The sequence below is a fragment of the Acipenser ruthenus genome, chromosome 26 (genome assembly GCF_902713425.1).
Source record: "Acipenser ruthenus chromosome 26, fAciRut3.2 maternal haplotype, whole genome shotgun sequence".
Taxonomy (NCBI): Eukaryota; Metazoa; Chordata; class Actinopteri; order Acipenseriformes; family Acipenseridae; genus Acipenser; species Acipenser ruthenus.
The window spans coordinates 2,892,478-2,913,727 of NC_081214.1; the positions used below are offsets into that span (position 1 = coordinate 2,892,478).

The following is a 21,250-nucleotide window of genomic DNA, read 5'->3' on the forward strand; positions in this document are numbered from 1 at the left end:
CTGCCCCCCACCTCCCTTGTCGTTTCCTCTGAGGAGAACCCCGGGCTCCAGACACCGCTGACGGAGAGCATATTGCAGCTGCACTGACAGCTTCAAAGCCCCACTGCCTCCTTCAAGAGAGCAGAAAAACAAACAACTTCATAGAGCTCTGCTTCACGCCAAGGAGCCCTAGAGCGCTGTCCCGGAACTTCAAAACGAGCGCGCTTTCAAACTACGAAGCCAAACAGAAATGAAACATTTCAGTGTTTGGCTAAAGAAGCCATTAGGAATCCTCAACAGACTCCGAGGGAGTTCTGAAGAGAGATCCAACCTTGTGCCTCTTAATTAATCAAGATGACTGCAACAATAGCTCTTCGTCTAACTGTGATATTTATTAGCTTGACTGTGATATACGAACCCTAGCTTTCACGATCACCGAAGTCTGTTGTTCAGATTGTTGTTGTTTGCGTTTCGTAGCTGAAGAATTGTCCGGTCTTTGGAGCGGTACAGATAATGAAGGGGCTGATTGATTCAGGCTCTGGAACTGCAATCAAGCTACATACAAAATAGGGTTAGCTGCTAGAGGGTGGGTGTGCATGAACCCGGATCCCCTGAGCTCTACGGTGATTAAGGTGCTCAGCACGGTGACCAGAGAGCCGGAGAGGAGAGCGTTATAACAACTCGGCCTCTGATCCTGACAGGAGCCCAGACAGATCTCCGTCAAAGTGTTAGATTCCGTTCGGCAGACACCTCCGCTCCGTCTCTGTGACTTCTTTTCACAGCTTGTGTCTTCCACTCCTTTATTATAATATAAAGTTAATAAAAAAATCGAATTAAACTGTACAGCTAATCCACATCTGATTCAAACCGAGGTGATGCAAGCCGTCTAATACAAAGAAACTTGGCTGTATTACATCAATATCAGGGTCTACTATATATTATGTAGTATGCATATACGTGTCAGACTATGCACTTACCATGGCTTGCCATTTTTTTAATAGGCATGACCTTACCTGGGCTTCACAGTGCTTGCCTATGCTTTATTATACTTTGCAAGCCTTTTCCTATGGTGCACTTTTATAAGGAACTGCACCACTCAGATCCCGTATACAGTCTCTCCTATCATAAACATGATCTCGAATAACTTCAAACATGCGTGCTTCAGTTTTATAGTGTTGAAATGCTTGCACCAAACGCAGCGCTCTGATTGGCTGCCGGTGACAGCAGGGGTTCTAATTATCAGTAGACATGCAGAAAGCTTCTAAAGGCTCCAAAGAGAGGAGTGACAGGTTCTGCTTCCAGCTTAGTCTGCCAATAATTAGACTTGAAGAATAAAGCCTAATGGCTTTTGTGATAAGCACTGGTCTAGCGGGCATGTTGATACTGATGCTCAGTTGTCGGTAGCTCCACAGCAAGCAGAAGTTCTTTTTCTTATTGTGATCCTCCGAGATGTATGAGTCAGAGTGTAGCTGACAGCTGACAGCACGCTGTGGAGTTTTTTTTTTTTTAGCACTCTCATGACAGGATAATAAGGGTAGAATAGTGAACCGGAGCCCTGCGCTCTCCAAATTGGAATAGAAAGCTCTCTGTAATTTATTTTCACCCAGCCAGTCATTCATGTCTTCAATAAGCATGAAAGGCAGTTATTTACAATGCTAGGCCCGCTGCTGATGTTTGTGTTCCTGTCACGTTCATTTCAGCCGGACCGCACCAAGTCCCAGATCCGGTAGCTTTTTGTCTAAACTCTATGTACATTACATTTGAAATACACTGGGCTGAAGCACAACCCTTATAAACGTTTACCACTGTATTTTGGCATGCTTCATTTTGCAGTTTCCTTCATGGTTATCCTCCATTTTGAATATGCTTTACCGTACCTCTCAGGGCTTTACAAATGTGCATCTGTGCTTTACCATGCTTTCACTGTGCTTTATTACACTTTGCAATGCTTTTACTGTGGGCAACTTTTAGAAGGGAATACTTGCGTTCTGCATTTGTGGCTTTCTCATCTTTAACACAGAAACATCTATGCAGTAATTTTGTAGTATGAACATGCTTTTGTGTTAAGAGTAACCATGACATGTTCACTAGCATGCTACATAGCCAGTGAGCAGGTTATAACTAGGCCTCAGCCAGACTTACCAGGCCTGGGGCTTGCGTTTCATCAGCCCCTGGCGTCTCCACTGCGAGTGCGGGCTCAGGTGGTAGGTAAGCTGGCGGCACACCTTCTCCATTGCACCCAAAGAGTCCCCTTCCTGTGGAACAGACAGACAGACAGAGATAGGGGGGTCAGTACTGTGGCTGGCAGGCATTGAGTCCTCCAGATTTGGCAGTGTTGATGAAAATGAGAGTTACTGAGACACAGCAATCCAGAACAAAAAAAGGCAATTGAACTGTTGACTCTTTGAAGGATCTCACAATTGCTGCCCCGCTCAGTTACCTCTCCAAGTAATGCACTGGATAGCAGAACTCAGTGCTGTGAGCATCACTCCCCTGGATAATGAGCAGAGCTGCGTGCAGCGGTCTTTCATCTCCTGGTCAATGCTGAACGTACAAAAAGCTCCTCCAAAACGAAGGCTGGCATTTGCTTTAGATTGTTTTTCAAATCTGCCCTTGATCTGAAAGCTTCTTTATAATGAGGCACACACGGAAGCACCCACGCACCCACATACACACACGGACACAAACACACTGACACGCACAATCCAGCTTGCATAATCATATCTAGACCCAGCCCGTAGATACAAACACCCAGCACGCCTATGTATAGTGTCGGGCTAAAAATGTGCAAACTCCTGCCATAGCACTGTCAATTCTGTAAAAAGTCTGAAAGACATTTAAATTACTCCGGAGGGGTTGTACGTGGCCATTCCTTGAAGGATACCATCTCTGATTCCTTCAGGGAAGTTGGGAATTGGCATGCGAAGTCTGTTCTCCAAAACGGCTAATGGAGCCATTACTTTTGAGGCTGCTCTTCCGGGAAAATCCCGATCTGATCTACAGTCTTGCTGTAAGACCCGTCCCCTGAGTGAATGAATGAGGCGTTCACAGTGACTAGTATTAGAGCAGCATGTGACTTCTCCTCTAGAGAGCAGCAGCAATTAAACAAACCACTCCCAGCTTCAGCATCCCTTACCAAAGACAAACACTGCTGCTGTGTACCACAACTTTTATGAGATTTCTGCATGGTAACTGAAAGAACTTTATTTTTATTATTTAGTCTTTATTTAACCAGGAAACGTCCCAGCGAGATTAAAATCTATTTTTCAAGGGAGACCTGGTCAAGAAAGTGGCATATAATAAATTAAAAAAAAAAAAAACGCACACAAATTCTAATGAACACGACCGACACAAACACATTCAGCTTTTTGGAATGGGCTGGTCATTTCCGAAGGTGTGCAGCTACCTCGATCATCCATAACAACGGAATTCTCTAAATACTGAAAGAAGACTGAAAAACACTTCTAGTTGAAGCGTTTGTTACGTTTCTTTTAGCATTTCTAAATTCGCTTTCTCGTGGCGTGTTTCCCGGGGCTGTGATAAGGAGGCGGTAGCCTTGCCTGGGGAGCGAAGAGGGAATGAAAACACGACCAAGGGAAAGAGAGGCCATGAAATATTCATCAGCAGGCTGAGGCTTAGCAACGGGCCTCAGTGATTTAACTCCTGATTCGGAAGCGCATTGCAACACACTAATTCATTCTTCTTCTAGGTATTTCAACCCATGGCATTAAATCATACGTGCGCAATCATTGATGAAAGGGGAATATGAAATCAAATCCATTCAGAAAACAATTTCTATCAGCTTTAGACAAACAAAACAATCTCTATAAATGAATAAACTACATTTACTATTCTGCCACAGAGGCACAATATCTGCAAAGCAACGCAACGTTATTGAACACAGATCTCCCAGTAGGATCCCAGTAGCAGACAGGCAGGTTTGTTTTGGTTGGGTGCCGTTCTCGATCCTGGTTGTATCACGAGCTGGCATTAAACAAAGCCTGGGGTTCGAGCAGTAATTCAGTAAGGACAGCAGGTCCTTTTCTTTCAGCATCCATAGATGTGGCTCATTTGCAGCACCTGAAATAATTTTTACGCAATTTATTCAAATGCATGTGTCAACAGACCTGTATTATTATTATTTTTTTTTTTTTTTATTTAACAGACGCCTTCATCCAAGGCGACACACAGTGAGTCAGTTGCTGAGGTGGGATTTGAACCGGGGACCTCCTGGTTACAAGCCCTTTTCTTTAACCACTGGACCACACTGCCTCCTGATTCTATTCCACACCTTGGTGACCTCAGCATGACACCTCAGTAACCCCTTTCTGACATATCTGTCTGTCTGGGATCAGGAACCCGAATTCAAATCTGCAGGAAACTCCCTAGTGCAGATTAATAAAGGTATGGGTCTGTATTAGACACAGCGGTTTGAAAGGGCTACAGTGTGCAGGACTAAAAGTTATTTAAATATCTGCTGATGCACACTGGAGGCATGACAGATAGACCCCAGCGGTGTGAACTGGATTAACAACACACACGCACGGAGTCCCGAATCGAGCAGTAAACCAATCAAACAGCTTTAAATATTAACAAAGAGGGCTCTGCAGTCTGTACGTGTGAGGCTCCCCCCTCAGCAACCAAAGGAAGGGTTTAAAAATGCATGAGGGGTTGTACAGCGTGGGGGGGCTGCGTCACTGCTGGACCCCCTGCAGGAAAACAACGTCTGGCCTTTAGACCCCCAGGCGGTGTTCGGAATGCTCCAAGCATAGAGAGGACTGACTGAACACAGACTTGTGTTTGAGTAACTGCAAAAAGAAGCACGCAGAACGAGGGCAAATGTCACGAAAAGGTAGAGGGGATGGAAAAGATCGAAGGCTGCATGCTCTTTAAGGTGGATTTAATCAGAAAACACGGCACTGCTTTATGCCCCCTGTGCTTTGGTGCTGTGCAAGCTGGCAGCCTCATCACATTGTACACGCCCTTGTGCTATCACTGCCTCTTAGTACAGAACCACTGCATAGTTTCCACTATCTGCATCTAATTCATACATGCACAGGTGTTCGGGGAAAGCATAACAAGTCTTCAAGAGTTATAGCAGAGGCATCACAAATACTCAAGTTACCCTACAGAGCTTAACACAGCTGGGTGAGTCGAGACCAAGGAGCTGTAGATTAAGAACAAAGCAAGGTCACATGATGAGCTAAACAGTGTCCCCTGATGAAGAGCCATTGACAGTGTGCTGAGTCACTGAGCTCGGGTGAACACTGCAATCAATGCCAGATCAATACAATCTCTGATACCAGCATATAAAACCATCCCTCTGCAGCTTCTCATAGGCACTGACCTTTAAACAACTCATGAAAGAGGAGCGCATTGGTTTAATATTACCCCGTTCGCAATTGAAATTGACAACCTGTGTCTCTGATTGTTCTTCGGGGGCGACTCTGTACCGTTTTTACCAATCGCGTTCTGTACGAGTCCACGAAGGTTAAACAAATACTGGGCGCACGCTTGAGAACGCTGTGCTCCAGCTCAGCTGCAAGATGGGAGGATGTTTTTCAACTGAACCAACACAGGGCACACGGGACCACTACTAAGGTAACACCCAATTTTATTAGGAACCTAAAAGGTTGGACTGCCTATTGCCTGCACGACTCCACAAGGTGTCTGAAGGCATCTTGCAGGGCTGCGCCACCATTCTTACCCAAGTACAGTCCAATGCTGGGTGAATGAGATAAGTTTGGACGTTCAAGTTCATCCCGCTGATGCTCGACTCGATTGAGTCCAGGGATTGTGTTAACATCTTAAACGGGTGTCTTGATGGACAGTGCTCCAGGGGAATCATCAGACCCAGCCCAGTATGCGTGTGACAATGAGGTCAGTCTGTGGAAGTATATAACTCATCACAATGTGTTTTGGGGGTGGCGAAGAATCCCCTCTGTTCCCCGTCGCTACAGCCTGGCAGCTAGTGGGCTGTGAAGGATTGGCACTGCCACAGAGGACAGCGAACAAGCTCCTCCTTGATGGGGTCGACTTGAAACTGGAATGCTCTTGCAATGATAGCAGCACCATTGCGGTTTACTAGTTCCGCCTCAGTTCCAGCTCCAATCACGGCTGTGGGATTCGCTTCTGCAAACGTATCAGTTTGTCTACGAATCCTTTAGACATCGGTAACGGGCAATTAAAAGTACCAGGATGGGGGTTTGATATCACTCTGCATGTTCTCAGGCTTTTCATTCGTAGCACAGGAGCAGAGCTCAGCCATCTACAGGGGTTTTAATTATACAGTTTACAGGAATCTGCCCAATGTAATCATATCTGCACAGCCAGGGTGTCATTCCAATTACCAGCACAGTGAGCAGGTGAGGAGGTCCAGGAGCGGATGTCTCTTCCTGGCTGTTTTTTTCCAAGCCCTGAAAACGCCTCGCTTCGAAGCTGTCGCAACCACCTTCCACCCCTCCCAGCGAACCGGAATTCATTACAGAAACGCACAATTAATTGCTGCTCTCGTTTAAAATGCTAATCCAGACGCCGGCTTATTGCTTTTTAAAAAAACCAACAGTGAAATGTATTGATGGATTTAAACTAACACCAGCACAGCTGTGCAGTATATAAGGCATGTGACGCTTAGCAATTAGTTAAAGGGCACGAAAGAGGCATTATAGCAGGTGCATGACAAATTGAATCAAACACCGCTTTGTAGTTTTTCCACATACTTAATGAAAAACTGACAAAAATTGAAAAATGTGACATTTTGAAATCTAACATGATCTTTATCACAGAACACACTCACTGATGAGATAACACCAGGGTCAGTGTCTGTAGCTGGTGGTTTAAATGTCTCTCCAAAACTACTGGTGTTGGTCTGCATGGGTTTCGTAAGCACCGGAGAAACAAACACCAGCTTCCCTTCTGGGATCCTGTGATCTTCTTTATTCTCCCAGCTGCCTGACGCGTAATCCATCACATTATCAGCAGTTTTACAGGCGGGGGGAAAGTGTTGCTGCCTTTCTGACACGAAAAAGACAGCTTTGATTCTCTTGTTTGTTCTTTGTTAAAGTGCAATTCTAAAGTGTGAAAACTTTGAAAAGAGAAAGCCAGACTGAGCCTTTGCAGCATCTCCAGGGAAAAAAACATTCAAACTTCTCACAGTTGGGAGAGAAAAAAAAACAGTTTCACGCTGTAAAAAGGGAAAAAGGTGCTGGTACGCAGGAAGATAAGAAGATGGATTTTAAGTCCTCTTGTTTGGGAGAAATGGCTTTTCAGGCAGCTCTGCTGTCCATTAGATTTCTTTTCTTTCTTGAGACCGCACTGTGATGAACTGGGGGTACGATGAGTAACAGCAAAGCTGAACCATGCGCTGGATTAGAATCACATTGTCATCGAGTGAAAGAGCTCGCAATTCTACAGCGGTTTCAGTGTAAAAAAGCTGGCCGTGTTGTTCCTGCTGCGTTCTCCAGCCCCAGCCCATCACAAGAGGGTTATCTCTGGATAATCTCATAAAACACTGTCTTAATAAGAGAGCAAAATCCTTTTATTATTATTATTTTATTATTGCTCCACATTATTACAGAACTATAACTCTGCCGTTATTCCATTGTCAGTTTATACGTATTACCGTTGAAAATAGCTGACTGCTAAAAAAAGGACTGAACATATCAATCGATCGACTGATTGATCAATGCCGTCGTATTCCAAAGGGAGTTGCACAGCGGTCCCTGAAACGCTCAGAGCTACATCTTTTCCCCATGGCTCATAAGAAGAATTGTCACAGTTATTCCCGGTCTGTGGCGTGAGAGCTTTACAAGAAATATTAAAGCCTATAAGAGCTTTACTAAATACTGCAAGACCTAGACTGAAAAGATAGCTTGAGATTATCAATTATTTGAGAATCCCTGTGGCACTGGAGGGCTTTATAATGAGGGTGGAGTGGGTACTGATGATGGCAATTTGATTTCTTTGAGAGTCCGGAGAGAGAGAGACTAATAGAGCAGTTGGTTTTGGACAGCATGATAATAAAGCAGAGAGAAGATGAGCCGCACATGAGAGGACAATCTTACACCGCCCCTCTTTCACTGTTTGAATCTAAAAATACAGAGTCTCAGAAAAATCCCATTCATACATTTTAGGTTGGCGGTATATAAAGTTCTGGTCCAGTGCAGGTTATTAAAATACATTCAGGTCCTGTGGTTGGTCACGGCCGTGTGCTTGTGAGCGTGCATGCGTGTGCGCGAGCGTGGAAGGAAGGGACGCGCGTGATCCATTCCTTTTTGGCTTGAGTGCTACAGGCACCTTCTTGTTAAATATCTAATGAGAGTTTCAGCGTTGTAAAAAATTGATGTTAGCTTTCAGTTTCCGACCTGCAGGATATTATCAATTAATCATCACAAGATTACCACTTCAATTAATTTGCCTTATGGTTCTTTCTTTCTTTCTTTCTTTCTTTCTTTCTTTCTTTCTTTCTTTCTTTCCACAGAGCGCACAAACGAAGAGGGTCTGACTTTTGCATGCAACGTGGGACAGCTCTCGTCTGAACACAGCGTTTCTCATCAACCTGATCAATGTTTCGTCTTTCATGCATGGCTCCACTGGATTAAACAAGCCCACGTCTGCCAGTGCACAAAGCTCTGCAAGCTCGCATATCTGCAGTGTTTCTCAAACAAGAGATCAAGTTTTTCACATAATCCCTTGCACGTCAATGCAGACCTGCAAGTCTACGGACCTACAGATGCGCACCAGCATTTACAACTGCATGCAATGTCATGCAGCATTGCATATCCTGTTATGTGAGTCCTGTATGATTATCTAAGGCTGTTTCTGCACAGGTCATTAATTGCATTGCAATTCCAGCTCAATCAGTCTGTGTTTGCTGATAGACTCCCTTGTGTAAAGACAGTAATGGTGTTTCATAGCATCTCTGGGGAGGCACTACTCCTCGCACAGCAGGGCAAACCCAAGCAGGGGTGACGATGTCATTGTGTTGTATTGTATTGTGTTGTATATACAAGGAGAAGATTTTAATTAGAAAACGCTGTTCGAAGTGGCCCAAAACAGGAGAGACTGCAATCTGGAATGAGACACATGAAGGCTGAATGCGATTTCTATATTAATAATACCATCAGACACAAATCAAATATTCATAACAACATGCTGCCGCGTGTGCATGTGTCTGAGGGATCTCCGGATTGCTCAAATATTCCTACAGATCTTGATATTATAGTATTGGATTCTGCTTTCGCCAAGATAAAATAGAGGAAATTTGCCTGCATGTCAGCAGAACGGAGCTCAGGGGTATCAAACGTATCAAACGTAGTTTTTTGTCCAGACAGTTGAGCGGTGAGCAATAAGGAACACCCTCCCTACCCCACAGTTTATTACTGACCCTAAAAACGTAGCTAACCACCTTAAAACATGCAAGTGATGACGAGGGGGGACTGGAAGTGTGCTGATGCTCACTGTAGAATATCAGCGCGTCCAATCGGCTTTTAAAACACTGCACGCGGAACTTAATGGCCATTGGCTGGTACTCTGTTGTAAAGGTGAGGGAAGGACCGCTTTCTTGTTTTGAAATCAACACGTTAACGAATGGAGTTATTGAACACCTGCTGATAAATGCTTCTTAAAGGCAATTCCTGAGTACGCGTCTCAGCACACCCCCCCTAGTGGAGACTGCGTCGCCCTACCGTTTTGGGGCAGTGGATGTAGCGTGCCAAGCTGAGGATGAGGTCGTGGGTGATGGGGTCCACCAGGTTTCGGAAGCTGGCGTACCGATACAGGACATCGTCCAGAGAGGTCGACTCCATCCCTAAATCCTGCCGGAGAGAAGACAAGGAGAAGAAACATCAGCAGACACAACGATGGGAGGATGCGAAGCCCTGACCAGCAGGACAATGAGAACACGCTCATATTAATACACTGGAGACGACACAAGCTGAAACATTCATCTAACTGACTTATAAGAGTTACCTTAGAATTTCAATTGAATTTGCAGATTAAAGCAACTTAAATTGTGGGTGTGTTAGGAGGAGGGGGGGCTTTTATTTAACATTTAGAATAATACTCATTTACACATCTACAAACACTAATAACCTAGGTGTGTATGTGTGTGTGTGAGAAAAGCGCAGGAGTAAGTGTGTCTGTGTCTGCGTGTGTGTGTGTGTGTGTGCCTGTATATCTCAAAACCTGCAGAAATAGTTCCTTTCTCCCCAGTCCTCATGACTGCGATGATCCCATGGCATCTCTGGGGACCCGAACAGTAAACCTGCACTTCATTATAGTCAATGCACCGTGCACACCAGTGCAGCCGCACACGTCTGCGTGTTTGCCTTCAGGGTGACAATGTGACAAGGTTACCCTGAGAAACATCACGCCGATATTCAATTAGACACATTCGGCTGACGACGAGTACTGCATGAAATCAGACAGGAGGAGCGGCTCGCTGTTTGAACAGCGTTGATTCCCACGAGAAGGACACAAGTCCTGAGTGTGAATGTTATTATAGTTACAGCCCTGAGATTAGTGAGTGTAAAGCTGTGTCTGTCTCTTTCAATTACACTAAGAGCGCCCGCAGTCGTGTGGGGAGAGTTCATTGCAGTGAAGTCATAAATCAAGGTGAAGATGGAGCAAATGAAAGACTCCCTGACTCAACTGGGCTGGATGGGCTGGGCTGGGCTGGAATGGGCTGGACTGGGCTGGGCTTGGGTGGGCTGGGCTGGGCATGTAAATAAACTGGTAGAACGCATGCCAGCGAGAGAACGCATGCCAGGAGAGATGCCAAGGGGCACGACCTCTGGCTCACTTTTCTCAGCGTTTCGATCGCTTACTGCATCCTCTCATTTTATTTGCTTGCATTTAGTAAGCTGCCAGTTTGATTATTTCCGTGTTTGTTGTTAGAACAGCTTCATGGGTTAAAATGTCCCAAGTTTTATCATCCCTCAAAGACCGCTAAATAAAAACCAACACTTTCTGGATCTCAATCCGTGAGAATTATAATCATTTAAATACAACAGAAGGTTTCGTTTAGATGCCTTCAGGGCACAGAGTAACCAAAACTATTATTCATGTTTTATTAATTTAAATAATGTTTATCCACTTTACAAAATCCACCCAGCATAATTCATCAAAAATGGCACACAGACCGGTGCAAAACAACTGCAGCTGTACTGGAATGAACTGCTGAGGGCATTGATCACCCCAGCTGGCTTGCGTTGTCATTCGCTTGCTTTGCAAAGTGCTTTGAGGTATTTCAAGGCACTGCAGAAATGTTAACATCGTACTGGAATGCATACTTTATAGCTGTGAACACTGGCAAAGCCTGATAGCTTCACAACTCAGCACTGATTAATGCAGTCAGTAAAACCAATACAAGCACAGGGTTACATCATGCTTGGGAGAGCTACAAGGGATTAATGCTGTCCGCTTTGAAAGAAGACTGGGGGGGTTTCAGCACTAAGTAACTTAACAGAAATACTCTTTTCATAGTTTCAGTGTCTTACACTGAAAATCAGCATTTAAACAAATCCAAGCACAGTACCGTGGATTAGTTGAGTGATCTGCTAAACAGAGTTATCTTTCCTACACTACTGTACAAGAGCCGTCTGAAGCTTTGAGTTGGCTTGACTTTCCTCGACAGGTCTGAAAGAGTTCTGTTTAATTAACATGCAGTTATTCTTTAGCAAGACGCAATCTTAATCAGTGATTTAGAGATCTGCCCTCTAAAAATAACCTAACAATGCTTTCTTGTCTTGGCCCTACGCACTATTTACTGTGTTATGGCAGGTTTTCTATTTCTTATAGAAATATAGACAGATACAATACCCAATAAGGAATGGATCGAACAGCATGGTCTTTACTGAGTCCTATCTCCCCTCCCCTCCCCTCTCTTCTTCCTTCCCCTCTCCTCTCCTCTCTTCTCCTCCCCTCCCCTCCCCTCCCCTCTCCTCTCCTCCTCCTCTCCTCCCCTCCCCTCCCCTCTCCCCTCTCCTCTCCCCTCTCCTCTCCCCTCTCCTCTCCTCCCTGCTACTTTGTAGAGATGTTCAGTGCTCACAATCCAGTTTCTTGTAGCAGAGGATCTGTCACACTCTGCCGACTTCATTACAAGAGATTTTAAGACATAATGAGTCAATGATGCAGGTAATTTAGGCAAATGAGATTACAGCCGGAAGCCGTTAATTCAGCTGTCGGAGCCTAGTGTTGTTTGCTTGTTTTTTTTGGGGGGGGGGGGTTGTAATTACCCGGCTCGCATTTGCTCTCGTGGTCTATCCAGTCACCGGAACCCCTCGATGGAACTACAACCTTAGAATGTTTGTTACCAGTCAAAACAACATTGCAATCAGAGTCGCTACCAAAATAGCCTCCAGATGCCCTGTGTAAGTGTTAATGAAAAGATGACCAGGACAAAACTATGAGTGCAGCTGTGCAAAGCATGCTGTTATCTGGCTGCAATCAGGGATCTTTTATTACCTGAGAAAGAGTCAATAAAACTGACCTCACCTGACCTGGTGCAAGTTATAAATAAGCCAGCAATCAGGTGTGCAAGCCAGGATAATGTATAAAGTGCTGGCATAGAGAAGCATTCAAGATCCTCCATGAGCACACACCAGCACCCTGTCTCACACCTCCTTGAAACTGTTAACTGATGTCATTGCTTCATTTCTGACTAGTGATCTCATTATTGTGTATAAGGATAATGATTAAGCTGTAAAAGACTTCTGATTATTGGAATCAGTTGAAACTTGCTCAGTTCTGCTTGAATCCTTGTTGTGTGCTTTCCTTCACGCACAAATACATGCTTAACTTATCACCGGTAAACCCTGCTTGCTAATATAACAGTTACAACATAACAGCTCACCAGTGCATGTCAGCTCTCCCGGCTGCTGCCTGTGTCCCTGTTCACAGTCTATCTGCTCTGGTTCTGCTATCGCGTGGGTGGCTGCTTATCAATGTCACTGGCTGGGGATCAATAGAGAGGGAGCGAGGGCTCACACACTCTCAATCCTTGAAACCAGCTCGACAGAACGCACACAATTACAGCAGAATAAATATGGATGCAGGGTCTCTAATGTTGCAACACTCAGTGGTCAGGGGGAGGCAGTAGTGTTTGATCCACAAGGAGCGGAATAATAATGAGCCTCCAAACTCCGAGAGATGAAAGAGTAGCCGACTCCGCCACGGAAAGCGATCGTTCATTTGTAAACTGCTTGACATGGCAGGGATTGCATTTCCTTTCGTCTGCGGTCTCTCTCTCTGCCACGGCTTCCTCTGCTACCTTATCAGCTTAATCAGAACAGAGACGCTCTCCCTGAAATCAAATGACTGCTCCCGTACGCGCACTGTTGTATAATAAATGTAATGATGTGTTTAAAACGGAGCAGCGTGCCCCCGACTCCCCGCGCCTAACCTTCATCACTGCTCAGGATGACAGCTCCGTTCTCATTTATTTAATGAGATCATTATGAAAACGTTCCCCTTCGCGCAGGCAGGCAGGCAGGCACCTGAATGATCCTCTGAGCAGAGTGAGAGGCTGGGGCACTTAAAGACAAGGGTAAGGTCAATGCAAAACTGGGTCTACTCTATAGGGCAAGGGTTTGTAATCATAGAAGAAAGAAATCATATTCTTCCATTACACTAAAATCTCAATGAAAAAAAAAAATTTCATTTTTCCAGAACTCGAGCAAAACTGCACCACTGCGTTTTTTTTGTTTTTGGTTTGTTTGTTTTGCCTCCTCTGTGACTCATACCCTAACAACACAGGACTCCAATTAGACCAGGATGAGCCTGTGTGTATTGGATTATCAGAATGCAATCATTCTAATTGCTCCGTGCACTTGCATTACTGTAAAAGAATCAAGCTGCTTCATGTAATCTGAGGCACCATATCTACAAACTGGATATCTGCAGGATGATTCCCCCTGCCCCTCCTCTTGGGACACAATGCCAGCAAAAGCAACAGATTTCAAAAACAGTACTCGATGTGTCCTGGTATTACTATGGGAGTGTGGCCACTTTATTAGGAAACCGTGTAGAGAATCGGTCACTGTTTTTATTATAACAGACAGGTGACATGCTGTCCTTAAACCTCTGGCCTTGTCTATATCATACCTATATCTTGTCCATATTGACCCAAAGCGATTTCACACATATTTACTGTATTACAATGACATGAACCCTTGTTAAAACACCCTGCCCAGGTTTGACCAAAATCCAATTGATGGGCAATTTGACGTGACTTTTGACCAGGGAGGGTCTAGTATATGATGCATAGCAGCCTGACTTCAACACCTCAGTGCTAAGGAGCAGCTCATGTTGAGTTAACTTCTTCAAATCAGCCCTGGCTGGTATAAGGCACGGATCCTCGCACTGCAGTAGCTGCTAGCCCAGAAACGTGCTTGCTTATTTTGTATTGATATGTCAGCCTCTGCCAGTAAATCAATACAGCATTAGTGTACCAACTAGCTTGTTATTCCCCACCCCTGCTCTGAAACATGCTCTCCTCCTACCAAACCCATTACCATCCCTGACAGCCGTTACCCAGGGGGATATGAAAGCGCTCCTGTCGACTGAGGCACGGATGTTTATTTGCTTCTCCCTTTTTATTTTATTCCTGAGCTCCGGAGACGTCGCAGCGTTGGGAGTTTAGACCGTTTTAAATTGTCGGTTTTACAGCGGCACACAAAAGATGGGATGCTTTTTAAAATTGCTCGCTGATGGAACTTGGAACTGTCTGACATCATTAGAGAGTCTTCGGAACATTCTTCAGTTCTTTAGTGGAATCTCCCGGGCTGAATGGAAGTCTGAAAGCAAATATACAGGGGAGACCAATATTATTAAATAACTTTTTTAAATTTTTTGATCTGGTCTAAAAGAAAACTAGTATACCCCTAATTAAATATGCTTTATTTTGCTCTTATCTGCTCCCTATTTTACTGCATTTAATCCTGTACCTCAGAATATTGTAATCTCCCAAGTGTTTAATCTGTAGTATTTTGTACTTAATCATATCCTGATGTAACTATCACTACTTAATCATATCCTGATGTAACTTTCACTATTATCTGCTGTATTATTGAATTGTGGTTTGTCACACTTGAGAATTATTGTATTTCTTGTTCTTATTGTATGACTTATATTGTAACACTTGAATGTATTTGTATTTGCTTGCGATTGTAAGTCGCCCTGGATAAGGGCGTCTGCTAAGAAATAAATAATAATAATAATAATCGTCTCAGCCAATCAGGTTTCGAGTTGAGCCGTGGTCGTCCTAAGCCCTCTTTTAAACTAAGAGGAAAATTGAAACTTTAAATGGCAACGTAGATTTGAGACAGCCCAAGCAATCCTGACCTCAAAACACATTTGGCCTAAGACCATTCATTGAAATATGATCTAGTCAAACACAAGCAGGCGATCACGGATGACCGATTTTATCAGAAGGAAACACATCCAATCCAATGGAATGAATATGAGGCTCGTGTTTTCAATCGGTACCCAGACCTCTGTATTACCTCCTGAGGGTTAATTGAGTGAAAATAACGACATTACCAGGAGACCAGCTTCTGCTGGGAAACTATTTTATCCCTCATTATAAACTCCACTTTCCCTAAACATTACAATTTCAAAGTAATTTCAAGCGGTAATGACAGCCTAAGCCTTTACCAGCAGTAACAGCTCATCTTTCCAGATATCAAACAGTAACGTTTTCACTCTCAAGAACAGGCAGTGCCTTTATCATCCTCCCTGCGATACTCTATCACTGAACTTACACATTTCAAACAGGGGCAACTGGAGGTTCACACAGTATTTAGTTGAAAGCCTTTTTATAATCCTACCTACATTGTACAAAACTCAATGCACCAAATAGCATGTCTTTACTGTGATGAGAAACACGATGCCATATTAACTGTGTCCTGTCTGGGTGTCACGGTTAGCAGAAATACAGTACAATTTGCCAGGCAGATCTCCAATCGCTGAGATTAGGAGGCGCTGAGCTAGCGTTGGCCACCTCCTTGATTAATTCCCCATTAGAGGGTGCTGGTCCGGACTGGAAATCCTCAACTCTGAGCCGTGAGGTCAGAAAACACGTTCAATAACTGGAGGGTCATCAATTCATAATCAATGACTTCTCACCATGGATTTATTTTGCAAGCATCAATTAAAAAGTCCTTGGTTGCTCCCGAGGCGCAGCCCAGTGACACAGGCTGTCTTTGCTCATTGCTAGACTGAAGCTCTGTGCCTATTTGCTGTTGAACTATAAGGTTGCTGGTTTTTTTAATGCATGTAACAGGTTACTATGTTTTATAATATGCATGTGCGTGCTTTCTTAGTGTCCAGAGGCTTTTGAAAATGCCCGTGCAAGGTTTGATTTAATTTAGGCAGAGAATGCAAAAGACAGAGAATACATGAAGCTGACCTAGACTCCAGACCGACTAATCACCATTGCCTCCCAGGTTCTCCAACACCTTACATTCACACTGCCTGAGTAATAACACCCAATCCATTTGAAGAACGGGTGTGTGCGCTTGCATGGATTCAGAGAGTATGGAAGACAGGCACAACCGCTGTCAAAATGCAACACACAGCAGCAGTACAACGTACACGAATCTGAGTGAAGCAGACGAGCATTTCAGCTACTTCACCCTCAATTCACTGCCATCCACACCCATGCCCTTCACTGGGGGTTACCATTGGGGCAGCTTGCTTTATAAACATGACCATGGTTAAAAAGTAGTCCACTGTGGAAACGCTTAATGACTCTGATTCCAGTACTGGCCACTGGTGCATGCTTCCCACAGCTGGTGGTTTACTGGTTTTAAACTGGTCGTGCTGGTTTAGGTGACTTGGTAATATAAGCTGATCCACTATAAAATAAAGCAATGAAAAATAACAGTTAAACTGCTTTAAAACCTTGTCTGTGATTTGATATACCTGCCGGCTGACAAGTAAGATATCTGGTCCAATTCCCAACTGCTAGCTGGTCTCACCTGCTTGGTAAAGCATAGTGAAAAGAAAACACATTATGGTAAATGGATATGCGAGAGAAACCCGCAGAATGGTCATGCATATTTGGTAAAGGGGTGACTGAACTGCGCTTCCAGCGTGACCAAACAAATGGCACACTCGTTAACATAGTACGGTCCGTTTTAAATAAGGGTCATTGCCATCCTCAAATCAATTCTACAAGCGCTGAATTAACAGCAGCAGCGCAGGAGCCCATCCCGTCTGCAGCTGGTGCCGCGCCCGTGCCTCTCTCCGCCGCTGGAGCGCCCCCGGAGCGAGACCGCTAACCGGTACGTCACGGAGGTAACATTCGAGAATACTTTCTCTCGCTCACCTGTCGTAAGTTTTTGAAAAGCTCCGTGGTCTCGTCCTGCTTGCCTTGCTTGGCGAGAATCATCATCTCCTGGATCATACCAATGCGCCTCTGGTAAGGTGGGGGTGTCCCGCTCTTGCCGAACTTGTCCCCGGATTTTAGCATGAAAGAAGCGAACATGTCCCCCCCTCGCTCCTTTGTGGGCGTTCTCTTCCGAGAGCCCTGGCCGTGCGGAGGGCTGTCCCCGGTTTCAGAAGCTTGCTGGCCGCTGGCTTTGGTTTGTTTTGTGCCCATGGTGAGAGAAAAATCCACCGAGAGCAACGCGCTCCAGCGCCTCAACCTTCATACAAACTTTTTTTTTTTTTTTTTAATTATCAAAAGTATATATAAATAGTATATCTTTAAACTGTGTAAGTTTTAAACAATAGTTCGTGTGGTGGCGAGAACTGGCAAAAAAATTCGTTTTCAGTAAAAAAAAAAAAAAATGTTATTATAGCCACAGCGGTTTGAAATGAAGATACATTATAAGCACGTCATTAAACTTGTAATCCAAACCAGCGCCGCATCTTTATTAAATGCCTTGCCGTGCTCATATTTAGCAAACCGGCAACAGGTCTTATGTGTCACGTCTTGTGCCATCAAAATAGCCCGTCAACTGGGTTTCCTATTCAGCGCGGCGACTGCGGTTTCACTTCACTTCATGCAGGTTGTCGGTCTTTTTTTCATATTGTTTGTTTTTATGTTAGTCTTTTCCTGTCACAGCACATACCTCACTTTCTTTAAAGGGTTATCTTCGTTTGGCAAGCACCGATACGCCAACTTCCTCTGAATGCAACATATTTAAAACACACACAGCTAGCAGGAGACAGGCAGTCGCGTCATATGACCCAATCGCCAAAATATCTCATTTTCACTCGTGTTTTTTTCTCATTCTAAGGGCTCCTGTATGATCCTTGACTGCGTGGAGAACTCGCCAGCCCGTGGTTATTGTGCAAGAAACGCGTCACAGCTGCGTCCCCCGTCCCTCCTGCTGTCTCCAGATGCAGCCGCGTAGTTCTCTGTGTTGACAAACAAACCTGTCGAGGCAGTCGATTCGCTCTCGGCTCCTCGAGTCACAGAACGCGAAGTTCAGCAAGTCCCGTCGTTATCTGACATTTAAAAACATGCTTATAAAACATTATTATATTTTTTAAGGAACAAAAAAAAATCTCCAGATAAGATTAACACTATGAACCAGTAAGTCGAGTACGCGATCCAGATTTTAGGATATGCACACTGTAGTAAATCAATGGTACGCTGTTTAGGTTCAGTGTACAGAAGAGATCACAGATATTCACTCCCAGTCCCACCCACCGTTTCTGATCTGGTGCGCTGATGCGGGACAGTGATTTGTTGGGTGTTTTCTCTCGGACGCAGAACAATCCACGAATGCGATCTTAGATCCATCGATGACAGGGTGGGAGCGAGGGAGGTGGAAGCAGGAGAACGAGAACAATGTTATATTCACTTACTTGATCGTCTCCAGTGGTTTCTCTTTTTCAGTTTTCCTTGACTCTGTGCTGAAAGATTTGCTTGTCAGTGTTTCTTTATTTTATGAATTCCACTTCTCCCTTTTAAAGTCAGTCCGCCTGAATATCGTTAGTTCGGTTTAGCTTTGCGCATAGTTCTGCTAACAGAACCGGAGCGAGACCCTGACTCTCGCCTGAAAGCTCCTGCGTGTGTGCGTGTGGATGGTAAGCGTGTGTTCGTGTGTGGATGCGGTACTAGCCTCTGCCGCTTCTGGCTGTGTGTCCGGGCAGGGGTGGAGGGATAGGGTTTGCCTCAGTTTCACTGGGCAGCGAGACAAGCAAGCAGCAACACAGCACTTAGCAGAAAGGCGAGGGTTTGGTTTGTTTGAAATTCTTCAGCTCAGCAGAAATACCCGAAGAAGAGAACCATTCTTAATACACGACAGACAGACAGACTCACGCGTGACTCTTTTCCAAGCCCCAAGGGGCGAGACAGATAGACATAGTCCTGGGAATGATGGCATTGCGATAGAAACTATGATTGTATCAATTCATTTATACATGTTAAACACAGAGACACTGTCACTGGTACGCTGCGTTATTAAATATTCACAGGAGTTACTGGGGGAGCGCGTTATTTGATCTCTACACCTGCACTGGACTGGTCAGTCAATATACAGTCACTGTGTAATGCTGGGTGGTGATGGTAGCAGGTGAGTTTCTTAGTAATCAAGGGGAAATAATTCAGCTAAAACTTACAAGTGGACGTGCTTCGCAATGCACCCCTAAACAGGGCGCATGAGCGTGTTATCAATTCTGAATACACGCTGACATACAGAAGAAAATACAGCGAAGATATAAGTGAGCTGCTCTTCAATCGATCAGTCCGAGCACGTCCACCACTGTCTCTGGATATGCAGCCATCATTTTCAAAATAATGGGATGTTTATTGGGGTGTGCGAACCAATTGTATTTGGGGTTACCTCATCTGCAGTATAACGAGGGAGTCATGCAATGTGGAACCTATTTTTACTGTCTTTAAAATCCCCAGCCTTGAAACCATCCCTCTTGTAATGCAAACAGAAGGAATCGTATTATAGCAGGAAGGCTGCTCCACTCAAACAAACGGACGTGTCACCGGTATGCGTCATCGACACTGCTTTCAATCGAAACACCACGCAGAATGGAGGACAGCTCTGGCACGCTCTGTTAACTGACTGGGCTTACCACAAGGAGGCGCTAGACTGCTACTGCTGCTGCTGCTGCTTCAGCACCACAATGATCAAAGGAAAAGTGAAAACACATATAGCACATATTTTGACATAACTATGTATTATTACACACATGTGCACATTGCTGTAGTAGGCCTATACCCTTGGATTGAAACAAACACACACACAGTTGACTTTCCAGTACTGAATTTAGTCACCTCGATTATTGCCCTAAAGCTGCTGTGTGCGGAGATAATAGAATACTTGTGAACTCCCGTTTTACACCAGATCTGAACTGCCCTTCGAACTGCAATACCGGGCTGAAGGATTAAAAGAGAGAGCTGTGGGGGGACCGAGACCTTACAAGCAAAAAAGGGAGCGCCTTGAAAAAACGATCTGAGCTTGCAGTGTCATTCTGCACACAATAAATAGCATTTTCAGAGACTGGCAGACATGCTAATGCCAGCCTGGAACGGTTTACCACGTGCAACTCTGCCTACATAAATATACTGGAGAAAGTGCAGGAAGTGACTTCATTCACACAGATGAGGTCACTAATCCCTCTGTGTGTGTGTCTCTTTCTCTGTCTCTCTCTCTCACACACACACACGCTGCTTTTAAGAAGTGTCAAACTTTATCAGCTCAGCGCAATTAGTTTCCAAAGAGGACCGGCGACACCATTCCTTCCTCCTGTTCAATTGTTTTCTGACTTGCATTACATATCATTAGGTTGCCCCCTAGTGTTCGTCATAGGGATTGCCCACAGTGAATGTCATTAGAACTGTCAATTAAATACATGTTTAAATAACGGCTTGTATCAGATTTTGCCAGCTTTATTAACACCTATACATCCACGTATTTGTATTATATTTATTGAAATGAATGTGTGTGTTTTTTTTTAATAAATCGTGAACACAAATATTTGAAAGACTGTGTTTTTGCAAATGCACGAGTTAGGTACTCTAACATCTTTTTATCGATTATTATTTAAGAAGCCATCAAACACCTGTTGTTTTATACATAAGCAATTGAAATATGTCTGTGTGTATGGAGAACTTTGAATACATAGCAAATATGAATACAATGCATTTACACGTTACAAAAACAATAGTTTAAACTCAGGTCAAACCCTAATTCACAGACCGCGAGGTTCATCAAGGCAAAGGACAGCATACCACAGTGGGTGTCGGTGTTTGTAAGAACTATATAGTAATTGGAACCCGTACGCTCGTTCGTTTCAGTGT

General features: G+C 44.3%; 1 protein-coding gene across 1 annotated transcript in view; it reads right to left on the bottom strand.

Annotated features, from left to right (window-relative positions):
• Positions 1 to 19,045, bottom strand: part of LOC117429285 (leucine-rich repeat-containing protein 75A-like) — a 32,358-nt gene extending 13,313 nt beyond the window's left edge. The window contains exons 1-3 of the mRNA XM_034907079.2: positions 17,309 to 19,045; positions 9,666 to 9,794; positions 2,122 to 2,234 (exon numbers count right to left, since the gene is read on the bottom strand). Coding sequence (XP_034762970.2) covers positions 2,122 to 2,234; positions 9,666 to 9,794; positions 17,309 to 17,581 — 515 coding nt within the window. The 5' untranslated portion in view covers positions 17,582 to 19,045. The remainder of the gene's footprint in view (positions 1 to 2,121; positions 2,235 to 9,665; positions 9,795 to 17,308) is intronic.
• Positions 19,046 to 21,250: the final 2,205 nt, after the last annotated feature.